A 13,582-nucleotide genomic window follows, 5' to 3' on the forward strand; every position below is an offset into this window, starting at 1 on the left:
TCTTAAAACATGTTTTCAGTCACCTCCTGCTATTTCACCCAAGTTTATCCACAACATTATGCTCCACACGCTGCCTGTTTAACTGGATGGAGAAAAGGAATAGTTTTTTTAGTTGGTTTTGATGTGTAGGATTTTGCTCTTTAAATGTGCAGCTGGAGATTATCATCCTGCGTCAAAGCCCGAACCGCATTGTGGTGAGGAACAACCGCGTCAGCCTTTACACCCACCAGTTCACCGAGACCATCCCTCCATTCGGCGGCTACTATTACCTGGGAGGAGTGCCGCAAGACAAGATGCCCGAGAAGTAAGAGGGACACGCACACTTCTCTTATCACCCTATCACCCCACTTCCCCCTCGAAAATAATCACTCCCAATTTTCAAAATCTTCAAATTTGTTGTTTCAAAGGTTTATTATTCCTTAATACTTTATCAATTTATACGTATTTTTTTTTGTCAACGATGGATCAAATGACTGTGCGATGCGATAGGTGTTGATCACGTTGATGAATCTACAGTGAATTATCACCAAATCTGCAGCTGTACAGCACTTTCTTGTCTCTTTTAGCTCTTTGGTTTAATTTAGTGGCACAGACAGAAGGAAGGGTCTGGCTGGTGGTGTTGATAGGGACCAAACAAGAGCTAAAAAGAAGAGGGAATATTGGACTTGCACTGCATATGAATGATAACCTTACTTGGTAACTATTGAAGTAGGAACAGTTTACTCCAACCTTTAGTGTAATAAATTTAGAAGCCAACAACATGATAATAATAGATAATTGTTGTGAAGGTCTTCTGCCCAAAAACAAGCACATTCAAAAACTGCTTTTAATGTATAAATATTTTTGGGACTCACTGTATTTGGTCTAAAGAGCTCTCTGATAGGTTTTTTCAATCCGTTTGTTCTCTTTTCAGGTTGAAGTCTCTGTTTCCCAAGCAGGGCTCTCTGAAGGGCTGTTTCAGGAACGTGAAGGCCCAGAACTCTCACGTCGACCTGAAGAGGACGAAGAGCTCCGGAGTCAGTTTTGGCTGTGACAGCGACCTGCTGGTGAGAAAACATGGTTCATCTTACAAGCGTGTATGAGAAGGAACAAAAGCAAAATCGTCCCAAGTCAGAATTATTATTATTTTTTGCCTTCCAGCTTAGTTTTAGTCTGTAAAATTATAACTGAAGTGTGTGAAAAGCAGTTTGGAGATGGCTTGATTTAGTCAGGGTGACTGCATAGTATAGATAACTGTATCATCTGTATAGAAATTAATCTTTGCTGACTGAATATGGTTTAATTGCCTGAAAACACAAGAGGTACTAATACCTGTGGCATACCTTTTTGTAATCTTTAAAGCTTCAAACTTACAACATAAACGCTTATTTGTTCTGCTTAAAGATATTTTATGTGCAAGCATACAGCAATTGTCTGTGTCCCTGTTATCACTAGGCTCTTTTTACCCTCAGCAGTGCTTCTGCGCTTCAGTATGTTTTGACCTGTTGAGTGTGTTCACGCAGGTGGCTCGCGAGGCTCATTTCTCCGGTCAGAGCTACCTGGATTTGGCTCTGACCAACGTGCCCAGCCTAAGGGACAACTTCTACGCCAGCTTCAGCTTCAGAACTGAAAAGAAGGAAGGCCTCATGTTCTACCATCAAGACAAGGTCAGGCAAACTTACATTTTCTGTTCCTTTGATACTTCTTTCTTTTTTTCCCCCAATTTGCTGCATTAGACTAATCAGCAGCTGTCTTCCTTTCCCTCTGTCCTGTACCATCATATCACATGTTGTGTATTACACACACTCCTTACCTGTGGCCTTCGAATGTGTACAGGAAGGAGTGTGTCAAGTGTTTTTGCATGAGGGCCACGTGGTGGTGAGGGCCGGCAACAGTGAGATCAGGACGCAGAAGACGTACAATGATGCCAACAGCCACTACGTCGCCATCTACAGTAACACCAACGGGTACGGAGTTTGTGTGGAAAAAAAACAGCACGCGCTTTTCAAACTTGCATGATCAAGCTGTACCTTAACTGTCGCACTGCTCACCCCTCCAGGATGCGTCTGTACATGGACGACATGCTGGAGAAAGCCAAGGAGGGCATCCGTCTGAACAACAGGGTGCGCGGGGGGCCGACCTCTGGGGGCAGCACCTTCCTGGGAGGAATGCCCGACCAAACCAACGCCAACCTCACCGGATGCATCAGCAATGTTTTCATCAAGAGGTGAGAGAGAGGGCAGGGGGAACAACTCAATTCAGTCACAAACTTCAATATATAATATATGTCATCAAACACAGACGAATCCTCTTTGCTGTATTGGCTAAATTTGAACTCAAGTTTTATCCTCCGAAAGAGACAGAATTTTTTATTATGCAGCTGTTAAATTTGAAGAGATAAATCAAAAGTCAAGATGGTTTACATCCAGCTCAAGATTAATATTGTTATTGTTATTAATATTAGCTACTGTTGTCAGGTTAAGTCTTTAACAGGGTGTCGTTATGACTTTTTGCAGAACAGAATAGGATTTCAAAAAAATACCTGCTGAAAGTTATGAATTCAATGAGTTTGAACATGTGATACTGTGCTATAGTGAGAGGTTATGTCTGCTGTAGATGATGATATATCACTATCTGCTGATGAACTGAACTTTAAAACGTGTGTATGCTTCTCGTCTCCAGGGAAACGAGTCCCCAGTCGGTTTTGAATCTGCTGAAAGTCAACGAGAACGTCAACGTCCCCCTGAGTTGCCCCGCTGCCTCGAAACCTCAGCAGATTGTCGCCGCGCAGCCCAAACAGAGCAACAAACCCAAGGTGCACACACACAAACACACACACACACGCTGCAAATTCAAGGTGTGCACACACACAAAAACCGCTGCTGATATCACTCAATCACCTGCGATAAAAGTACGTCCGCTCTTGTTAACTTCAGGGTAAGCACAAGAAGCCATCGGGGTCTCGCAGTCGTAACACCAGGGACTCGTGTCAGGCGGAGCCGTCAGACCAAGAGGCCGGAGCGACGCACTTCAGCGGCTCCTCACACAGCTACCAGAGATACGACGCTCTGCCCAGCTCACTCAGCTCCACGTGAGTGTCAACGCACTCGTTTTCGTTTCCAGCTGCTTGTGAAGCCCTTCTGAGCCCAAGTGGTCAGGAAGTTGAATAATTCCGCTTCGGTGCTCTGAACAACGCTTAATAAAATATATAGTCAATATTTAATCGCCCCCCTCTCTCTCTCTCTCTCTCTCTCTGTCTCTGTCTGCAGGCCTCACATCTCCATGTCGGTGAGGATCAACTCCTCCGACGGTTTGGTGCTCCATGCGGCTGGGGGGCAGCGTGGCGGAGCCGCCATGTCCCTCAGCGTGTCGGGCGGCCACCTGCTGCTTTTGTTGGACGGGGGGAAGAGAAAGGTCAGCCTGCGCAGCCGCAAGAAGTACAGCGACGATCAGTGGCACACGGTGAGATGGCGCTCCAGATCGGGTCACATGACTATGATGCTCAGGGGCGATGCGTCTTAATCCTTTTGGACTTTTAGTCTTGTTTCAATAAAAGGTTTGAATGTATTTGACAAAAACAAAACAGCGGCGCAAAAACATATAATGACGTGTGCATTAATCGCACAAAAGTGTGTAAACACACACACACACACACACACACACGTCTTCTAACCTGCTCTGCCTCTGTCCTGATGTCTCTGCAGGTGTTTATAAAACGCGAGGGAGAGAAGATCAGTCTGATAGTGGACGGTATCGGCGCTCAGTCAAAGAGGATTCCTGGAGGAGACAGGACTCGCCTCAGCGGGCCGCTGTATGTCGGAGGAGCCCCGCCCACACTGACGGTGAAACATCCACACTGCACACACTCTGTTTCCTGTCAATTAACTGATCAATAATAATAATATTTTACCCATCAAATAAGTCTAAGGTCTGGATAGGGGTTAGCTCATGAAAAAGCAGACCCTTCCTCTAAATGAAATAACTTTATTCCAAAAAAGAAAATCTGAATGTGAGACACTGATAACTGTGTTGTTGTTGTAAACTTTAGGTCCCGGGCTCTGGTGGTTTCACCGGCTGTGTCAAGGACCTGACGCTGAACGAGGTCCCCGCAGGAAGCCCCGCGCACAGCCAGGGGACGGTGCCCTGCTTCCTCAACCCTCTGCAGCCCGGAGCCTACTTCTCTGGACAGGGAGGACACATCGCAATAGGTAGTTATGTCTCTCTACTTTTTCCCCGTAACCTTCTCCCCGTTTGAGTGATCTGACTGAAAGGACCTCTCTCTCCTTCCCCTGCAGACGAGTCCTTGGTCCTGGGTCGGGATCTTGAGATCCAGCTAGAGGTTCGACCCGTCTCGGACTCTGGGCTGCTGCTGCATGCCGGCACGTCACCTGACCAACACCTGAGTTTGGTCCTCAGTCAGGGAGAGGTGAGAACAAACTCGCCAGGGTTTTAAAAAGAGTCATAGACACAATGGTTTTGATTCAACCCGGAAAGAAACAGAGTGAAAAGAAAAGCACAAAAGTTGAACCATTAACGTGGAGACCTCGCTCTGTGTGTGTGTGTGTGTGTGTGTGTGTGTGTGTGTGCATGTGCGTGTGTGCGTGTGTGCGTGCCTGTGTGCGTGCATGCGTGCGTGCGTGTGTGCGTGCGTGCGTGCGTGTGTGTGTGCCTGTGTGCGTGCGTGCGTGCGTGCGTGTGTGCGTGCCTGTGTGCGTGTGTGTGCCTGTGTGCCTGTGTGCGTGCGTGTGTGCAGGTGACCGTCTCGGTAAACAGTGGCAAAGGTGAATTCTCTGCCTCCTTCACTCCTGAAGAACCTCTATGTAACGGACGCTGGCACACGATCACAGGTGGGTCGACGTCTCTGTAGCTATCGTCTGAACTTGTCACTTGTGTTACTGTGTCACCGCTCCTCTGGCCTGTTGTGACGCCTCTTGTGTCGTCTGTGCGTCTCCCCAGTGGTGAAGAAGAACAACGTCCTGCAGCTCCATGTGGATGCCGGCAGCGAGCACAGCGTCGGCCCCAAACAGAGCCGCTCTGCAGGGGCCAAGGAGACAGTTTACCTTGGAGGGGTACCTGGTGAGTACACGTACAAGTACACACACTCACACACACACTTGTCTTTTTGCTCCTTATTACTATTATTATTTCTTAGTTTCAATATTTAAGAACCTGAGTAGATGGAACTGAGAAAGTCAGAGCTTTAAATGGCTGAAGTGAAAATGTTGATGAATTTCAAAGTCATATTTATTAGGCCACAAGAAATCTCATATCATGTAAATTCATTTGCAGAGGTTATGGTCAGATGCAGAAAGATTAGATATTAAAGCACCAATTATTACATTTTTAGTGAAACTTTTATCCTACACATTTTTTTTAACACAAGCTGACAGACTGCTGACGTGATGATGACCCACAACTCTCACAAAAATCTGTTTTTCCTTTTTCAACTGTCTTCACAAGTCAAGACATAAAAACATTATACTATAGTTTCTTTTACATTGTCATCATTACTTATTCATATATGGACTTTTTGCCAAAACATTGCACCTTTGTTTTTACGATCTTAATTTTTCCTCAATTACATCTTTATTTTCTTTCGTACTACAACTACGACTATTCTCATTGACGGTTTAAGCTGAGAGATGTTGCAAATCCTCATATCTATTCTACAACTTTGAAACTCTTTTTTTATTGTGATATGAATGCAACAAACTATATGTCTCAATCACGGTGATTGGTTGCCTGGTGTTTGGTTCGAGTAGCTGGAGGCTGTCTGATGGCTCTTCCTTCTTTCTTTTCTCCGTTACGCATTGTTCCTCTCTCCATCCACCAGATGGTATCACTGTTCCCGGTCTGCCCGCCGCCCTGCCGGCTTTCCACGGCTGCATCCGCCAAGCGACCGTCAACCACAGACCGGCCATGTTGTCCAAACCGCTTGCGGTGCACGGAGCGGTGGGGACGCAGGGCTGCCCACACATGTAAACCCAATACACAGTCTTATCCTCACATTTCCCAACTACAAATAAATGGTGGTGGGTGTCATGTTACTGTAGCTAATTTAAAATATATATTAATATTTATTGTATATTTTCAGAAAAATATATATTTTATAATTCCCTGTTTGTTGTCGCAATAGTATTGGTTTATGTTTTTTTTTTGCTACAGGGTGCTACAACAGTGACACATGTCTGCACATAGAGATGCACTGACAAGATTTCAAATATCAACTCTAAAATCATAAATCCATTATAAAAATGTGTAGTATATTGTAAATAAAGTCAACAGCGTGAAATTGCTTTTTTGTATACAACAAATGATAAAATATAAATTATAGCTCAGATAATTTTTGTCCTTTGGCTCAAACAAACTTTCCTGAATCTGCAGTATACTGCATTGAATTACAGGATGTAAACATCCGTGTATTGTGCATCTCCAGCAGAGAATGTTAAGAAAACCTACTGAGTCGGTTCACTGTGAACACTGACGTAAGAGCAGTGTCCTCGGGCAGCGGAGAAGGGAAATGTCGCCTGCAACGTAGACGGAGTCGTTTAGTCTCAATAACAAGGGCTCCGATATGATCTTATCACAGCTTATTAAAGCGTATTAAATGTTTTGTGTCACTTAGTTTCTGAAAGCTCTAATGGATCTGACTTATGAGACAAGGCACCAATCACAGTCTCTTCAAGGTAAATAAACCTAAATTTAAGTCAGTGTCTGTAACTTCGATGATTACAAAACTCTCTGAAGATGAACGGTTCCATCAGTCAGCTACAGGCGGCGTTTCCTCATCTCTTTTCTGCCATTAATGTAAACATGTACCAAATGTGTGTGAAGCTTTGATGTTGTATAACCACTTTTAAAAAGATCTCACAGAAAGAATAAGCTGCCTCTGCCCCTAACTACCACCCCCGCCCCTCACTATCACCCCCCCCCCCCCGTGTTGTAAATGCATTTCTAAATAAAGATTTTTTTTTCGTACAAAGTGCACTTTGTTTCTCTTCTGCGAAAGACGAGTCTGTTTGTTGTTGTTTTGGCAATATGGTTTATTTTATTATGAGTTAATCAAAGAAGAGCCCGAATGCATCGGCCCTCACTAAGGCTCTGACAGTCTGTACTGTGGTATGACTTCAGAAATATAGAAAGAAAATGAAGATCAAATTTAAGGCTTAATCCCAACATAGTTTCCCAATCTTATAAAACTGCCTCTTTCCTTTCAGAGTAAAACTACTGATCAGCAGAACAAAACAGATGTTGACAATCACAGTTAGGTCAAACAGTTTGTATGGTGTCAGGGTGGAAAAAACTGGCCTAACTTATCCATTAACAGTTCTGCTAATCCTGCGGTGTTCATCCTGAGGAGCAGAGTTGCCTTTGGTATAGAAATGTATAAGACAACGTTGAAGAGAGGGAGATAAAAGAAAACTGAAATACAGGAGGAGTAAAGGAATCAGAGGAGTTCCGAGACCCAGCGGTGGCTCAACAGGCTGCGCTCTAGTCCAGACTCATGTCCTCGTCGTCCTCTTTCTTCTCTTTGGAGTCTCCTTTACTGCCCTGCATGGCTCTGGCAAACGCCTCCACATCTGACAAGGACAAAATAACAAAAGAAAAAGACACAAAGAAGTTAATTTTTGACAAAAACAGGTAGATAAATACATTTCTTTATTTAATCAGATGAAATAAAAGGTCTACACTTGGTTCCTTGGCCATTGTTCTTGCGTTGCCAAAAGTTTGAATATATGGTTTAGTAGTTCATAAAAACGTTATAAAACAATGTCATAGTATAGCAAGTCATAAAAATATCGTAGTATATTAATTAATTCAAAACAGCATAGTATTGTAAGGTATAAAAAACAGCATAAACTGGCCATTGTACAGTGAGCCGAGGCAGATGGCCGCCCACCATGAGGCTCTGTTGGAGGTTTCTTCCTGTGCAATGTTTTTTCTTCTTCTCTCCACTGTCGCCATGTGTTTGCTCATTGTGGGATATTGCATGTTTCTCTGTAATATTACAATGTGTAGCGCCTCAACATAATGTTTGTTGTGATTTGTCGCAAAACAAATAAAATTCAATACAACTCAATTTAATAAAAACATCATATTATAGTGAGGTGTTGGAATAAAGCCTGTTGCATTTCTTGAAATTGATCCAATCATTACAGATTATAGACCCTAATCTGTCTTTAATTTGGTAATTCAATTGTGGAATTAAAAGTGACAGCTCTATTCTGCAGTAGTGCATTTCAAAGCCGATTCCAATTGCTTAATCTTCTATGACAGAAAAGGAGCATGTGTTTATTGAGTTTAGTTAATCATGGCAAAGGGCCAGTGTGTGTGTGAGTGTCTCACCTCCTCTGTTGGCGGCGTCCACAGCTTCTGCTGGCAGACCAAACTGATTCATGAGGGGGCCAAGCTGCCCGGAGGCCAGGGCGCTGCTGAACATGCTCATCGACTGACGGAGGGGAGGAAACACAGTAACTCGGAATTATTCAACCCTGTCGGATGTCAACAGATGAAAATGAATCTAACCTATTAATTTAACTGTGTGCCACGTTGTATTTTCTGTTAATACATGACACTTTAATAGAAATGACTTGCATCCATATGCATGTGTTCCCTGATTAGCTAGATTCAGGGGTACTGAGCGGATCAATAGCTGGATAGGTGTGGGTGCAAGGTTTTCATCAGGCCGTTATGGAACTACAGCCTCCATCTCACACCTGTGTCATTGTTATTGTCAGTGTTTCGATTTAAGTTTTCTTCCTACCTGCTGGAACTGAGGGGAGTTGAGTGTGTTCTGGATCTCCTCGGTGCTCTGCAGTAAACTCTCACCGCTGGGTAGGAAGGGCAGCAGCCTCTGCTGCACCTCAGCATTAGTCAGGATGGGAGCCATCATCTCTGGGGTGCAAACACTCGCAAGGTCCACTAAAAAAAACAGAAGAGCGGAGGTTCTGTTGACACTGTCTCCTTCTCTTTCTAAACTTCTCTCGACTATTTTGTCTCAACTCCTAACAGACTTCTCCCTCACCTCCTGGTCCCTGAGCAGCAGCCGCCGCCGCCGCTGGGACGTTCATGGTGGCGAGGATGCTCTGAAGGTCACTGAGCTGGATGGGCTGGTGGGAGGTAGGGCTCCCAACAGAGGCTGGGGTCAGGGGAGTCTGAGCTGCGGCTGCAAACAACAAGAGCAAACATGGAGGTGTAAGGGGTTTTTCAGATATACAAGGTGAGTAAACTAGTCATTAAAAACAAAATACTCTTAGTTTCCACTTTGAGGAAATAAAATAAATAACGTTAAGTATACTCAATTTTCAAGTGCCTGAAAGTTTTGCACAGTACTGCAGATACATCTTCTATGACGCAATATAAAAAATAATATCACGTTTTGTATTACAGCTGAAGTAATATGTTGAGTAATAAATTGGTATTGACAGGACGTAAATCTGGAACCGTTATTTATAACAGATTAATAATTCAAGACATTCCTTCAGCAGAATTGCCACATAACCAGCCGCTCAGTTGTGAGGACCTGATGCTTTTCTTTGTATTACGTCTTCTTTCTTTTTTAATGTTCTGATATTTTAAAATGACCATATGATTATTCAGTGAACTGAACAAATAATCTGATCAATAGATTCAATTAATAACAGCAATATCTAAAGTAAAGCTGCCACATTTTCTTTCACACATATGGCAACAAGTTGTTTCATGATACTGTGTGGCTTTCAAGGATCAAAAGGTAATTCGAATAACTATTAACAGACTGCCATTCTCAATATCTGGATGACTGACAGACGGCGCATAATGACACAGCGCTGCACTTTGTGTACCTGGTGTGGTGGGAGCCACAGTAGTCGGTGACGCAGCTGCGGCAGCGGGAGTCACTGGGGTGGTGGGGGCCTGAGAGGTGCTCAGTCTGGGGGCTGCGCCTGATGAAGGAGTGGCTGCTGCTGATTGGCTACGAGAACTAAGAGGGAGGAGGGGGGCAGATAAGGAAAGACAATTTGAGACCCACTGTTTTATTTCCTTCCTGCAATATGGCAGACAATAGCTGATGTTCAGTCTCACCTGGACGAGGAGCTGCTTGTAGCTGGTCCTCCTCCACCCAGCAGGTTAGCAAGTCCTGGTCCTGCAAGAGCTCCCAGGCCTCCTTGGACAAACACAAACAAATCAAAAAAATGTACAAATTGGGTTTTTCATTGTATTTGCATTTAAGTTCACGCGGCTGAAGTAAAGTGAGCAACTACAGCAAAGGACAGACTGAAATTGTAATTCTTAGTTTTGAAGACATCTTTTTGGGAATAACACGTTGCATAACATGTTAGTGTGAGTTACTGAGTACTGGTGTGTGTGTGTGTGTGTGTGTGTGTGTGTGTGTGTGTGTGTGTGTGTGTGTGTGTGTGTGTGTGTGTGTGTGCGTGCGCATGTGTGTGCGCATGTGTGTGCGCATGTGTGGTGCTGCTCACCGAGTCCGCCCAGTCCGGTTGGTCCAATCAGCTGCATTAGCTGGTTGTGGCTCATATTTCCAAGCAGATTTTGGAGGCCTCCCTCTCCTCCGAGCGCAGAGAGTTCATGGCTGCTGCCGCCTCCGCTGCCTGGTGCTCCAGGAATGGGGGGGTTGTTCAGGTATTCATTCACCTTGCGACAGAACTCCTCGTCCTTCTCCGTCTTTGGCTCCTGATGGAAATGAGACAACAAAGAAACCGTTGAAATCAAAACTAATTGTCCTTTTTTTCTCTTTTTATGTGGTGACACAAGGCAGATTTGACATCAGAAGATAAACGAAACAAAACCTATTTTATTTGTGCTTTTATCATAAAGTACTTAATTCCAAACTCATAATTGAAATTTTGCAGATTGACAAAATGTGCATCTACCGTTTTTACGGTGAAAAAAAACCCTGTGCTTTTCGTACGATCTGCTGTGAAAAAGATTTATTAGGCTAAAAATACCCATCTCATCTTCATCTCTGGACTAAATCAGATAAAAGAGAAAACCATTGGTGAGAATGAATATTTGATGTGTGGCTGCCTGACAAATACACTGATTACAGCCATGCACACCCTGTCATCGTGAGTATAATAATCTCTTTTCTTCTCAATTCATTGCTCTCTTGGCTCGCACTTCATTTTTCCACCCAAGTTTCCCCTCTATTGAACATCCAGCTGCCTGCACACAAATGGACACGGATGCCATTCATTCACACAGGCAGCCTCCAGTTCTGCACCCTTTAAAAAGAAGACGAGGAGCATCGCCCTCTCACCTGCATCCAGAAGAACAGTCTCTTGGATCCGGCTTTAAACTTCAGCACGTAGACACGTCCGGTGGTGCACTGGCTCACCCTTTTGAATTCACAGTCATCAGGGAAGATGATCAGGTCCTGGACGGGAAAGGCACAACATAAGACACCCATGGGAGATAAGGGGAGAGAGAGGGGTCAGGCTGCTCTGACACAACAATAATCAAACAATTACCAAAAGGAAAATTAAGGCAAGAGCCTTAACTCCCAAATAAAAAAAGCAGGCTAAATCAGGATTCTGTGTTTCTAAATATACATAGTTATTGACATAGTTTTCCCACCAGGGTACTCACATGTCGACTGTACAGTGCCCCACCCAGAACAAATTTTGATCATAAATATTTACAACAACAATATTTAACAACAAGTGTAAAGGATCCTTACAAAAATGTTTGTCATCAATGAGATTTATGATTTATCTGTATTATATAAAAATTGCTTTATCGATATTGACCTCAAAAAGGCCAGACTTGTTGGTCTACGATGAACTTAAAAATGTTTTACTTTTTTTTTTACAAACTACTGTTTGGGTATTTTTTAGAGAGTTGACAGAAAGAGACAACACTAAACAAGGGAAGAAAGAGATTGAGAATTAACTACAATAAAAATGGGACACTGTGGCCCACAGTTGGCATTTCAAACCCCTGAAATGTTACTCAGCTAGAACAAAGGACAATGGGCTCGTTGTGAGAACATTCTTGTTCTGGTTCTGGAACATTAGTTTCCAAATATTGCAGTGCCATAGGAATTTCAAATGACAACTGGTTGAAGGCCACTGAGGGGGAAAAAGTTTAGTGAAAGTAACAGAAGTTATAAGTCACTCACATCATCAACATTCCCAGTCGTTCTGTCCTTCCAGCAGAAGTGAATGAGGGAGTCGTCGGACTGCTGGACGTACACCGAGCCCTTGCGTTTGTCTGGTGTCACTACGTTCCCCTTCAGGGTCATTTTACCAGCACGAAACTCCACCAGATACTTGCTGGAGCTTCCCCGGGAGCCGCTCACCAAGCTTGGAAAGAGAGCACCTGACGACATCTTCAGATCTCTATGTGAACCGTAGCTGAACACTGGAGATAAGGGAAAACAAGTTGTCAGGTTTAAAAAACAAATACATGCATTTTACTGTGTCATGACTATCACAGATGTAAAGTAATAAAACTACAAAAAGCAGAAAACATATGAAACTATTGTACTGCAAACAAGACATGTACACCTTGCATGCATAGTATGTTTGTGCATGCAAGGTGTTTGACTCTGCTTTCTGGAGGCAAAAAAGTTGGACAAAGATAAATAAACATAAATATATAACAATTATGTTGATGAAAAAAGGTCAAAAAACCATAAAACCCTACAAAAAAACATGCAACTACGATGACGATGAAAATAAAATACTTAACAGACAACTTACTTTTTAAAAAAGGAATCATGACACCTTAATGAACCAAATTTAATCTAAATTTCTGACTTATTCAGCAGACATTAAAATAACAAACAGATAGGGAATCAATAAGCAATCAACAACAAGTTAGAGCATATTTCAATCAATTTTAATTAAAAAAGGGGAAAACAGACCAGTGATGTGTGTACTGATCATTACGTTTCTGAAAATTGTTAACAATGGGCTCAAACCAAAATTAAATGTATTATGAATTTGGTTGTGTACATTTGTAAATTAATATTTCAATATTTACTCGCAATAATTAACTATAAATCTCTGTAAGACATGTCTTATTGTTCACATCCTGCCTTGCCAACACATTGCACGGTTAAACTCCGACAAACATAGCTAAATTACGACCGCCACAGCAACACTACTGCCTCATCCCAAAGTTTTACACATGTTGAGATGCTCGTTTTTACCAAAAAAAAAAGCGAAGCTAACAAAAGTAGCACATAGCCCGTTAGCCGTGGGGGAGCTCTGGCCGAGTCAATGCTAACGTTAGCCCGTGACTAGGCTAAACCGACCAGGCCGAAGACTTGCAATTTTCAACAAGATAAAAGTCGTTTGTCTTGAATTCAGAAATAACCAGTCAACTGTGTGTACACGTGTCCTCTGAGCGGCTGCATGTGAAAGAGAAGTTTATAAAGCAAACACGTTCACATACCTGAAGTTTTGCGTTGGCCGAGTTGGCAAGACAAGTCTTTTCTTCTTCGCGTCGCTTTGCTAGTGACGTGACTGACTTCCTGTTTGGTTTGGCCGTGAGCGCGCCTGACGTCAGCGGGAGCGTGCACGCGGGGAGTGGGAGGGGTTTTCGCGCGACTGCCGCTGACTGAGTTGGGATTGACAGCTCGTCGTCCCCCCCCCCCCAC

General features: G+C 43.4%; 2 protein-coding genes across 4 annotated transcripts in view; one reads left to right on the forward strand and one right to left on the reverse strand.

Moving 5' to 3' along the window:
• Positions 1-6,557, forward strand: part of lama5 (laminin, alpha 5) — a 74,524-nt gene extending 67,967 nt beyond the window's left edge. For both annotated transcript variants that reach the window (XM_047330769.1, XM_035643819.2), the window contains exons 67-80: positions 153-304; positions 914-1,046; positions 1,503-1,646; positions 1,816-1,946; positions 2,039-2,206; positions 2,662-2,794; positions 2,916-3,070; positions 3,249-3,441; positions 3,684-3,821; positions 4,028-4,187; positions 4,275-4,405; positions 4,733-4,826; positions 4,936-5,055; positions 5,813-6,557. In XM_047330769.1, the coding sequence (XP_047186725.1) occupies positions 153-304; positions 914-1,046; positions 1,503-1,646; positions 1,816-1,946; positions 2,039-2,206; positions 2,662-2,794; positions 2,916-3,070; positions 3,249-3,441; positions 3,684-3,821; positions 4,028-4,187; positions 4,275-4,405; positions 4,733-4,826; positions 4,936-5,055; positions 5,813-5,961 (2,001 nt within the window). In that variant the 3' untranslated portion in view covers positions 5,962-6,557. The remainder of the gene's footprint in view (positions 1-152; positions 305-913; positions 1,047-1,502; positions 1,647-1,815; positions 1,947-2,038; positions 2,207-2,661; positions 2,795-2,915; positions 3,071-3,248; positions 3,442-3,683; positions 3,822-4,027; positions 4,188-4,274; positions 4,406-4,732; positions 4,827-4,935; positions 5,056-5,812) is intronic.
• Positions 6,558-7,013: 456 nt separating this feature from the next.
• adrm1 (ADRM1 26S proteasome ubiquitin receptor) lies at positions 7,014-13,529 on the reverse strand. 2 transcript variants are annotated; one of them, XM_047330772.1, is made up of 10 exons: positions 13,378-13,529; positions 12,098-12,339; positions 11,237-11,353; positions 10,440-10,650; positions 10,042-10,120; positions 9,804-9,940; positions 9,005-9,145; positions 8,744-8,901; positions 8,326-8,428; positions 7,014-7,559 (listed from the first exon to the last, which is right to left on the reverse strand). In XM_047330772.1, exons 2-10 carry the CDS (start codon positions 12,305-12,307, stop codon positions 7,471-7,473), a joined length of 1,245 nt encoding a protein of 414 aa, XP_047186728.1. In that variant the 5' UTR covers positions 12,308-12,339; positions 13,378-13,529; the 3' UTR covers positions 7,014-7,470. The 2 variants fall into 2 exon arrangements, with proteins under 2 accessions (XP_047186728.1, XP_035499719.1); XM_035643826.2 differs by having other exon boundaries at positions 10,042-10,123.
• Positions 13,530-13,582: the final 53 nt, after the last annotated feature.

Source organism: Scophthalmus maximus, chromosome 3 (genome assembly GCF_022379125.1).
Source record: "Scophthalmus maximus strain ysfricsl-2021 chromosome 3, ASM2237912v1, whole genome shotgun sequence".
Classification (NCBI taxonomy): Eukaryota; Metazoa; Chordata; class Actinopteri; order Pleuronectiformes; family Scophthalmidae; genus Scophthalmus; species Scophthalmus maximus.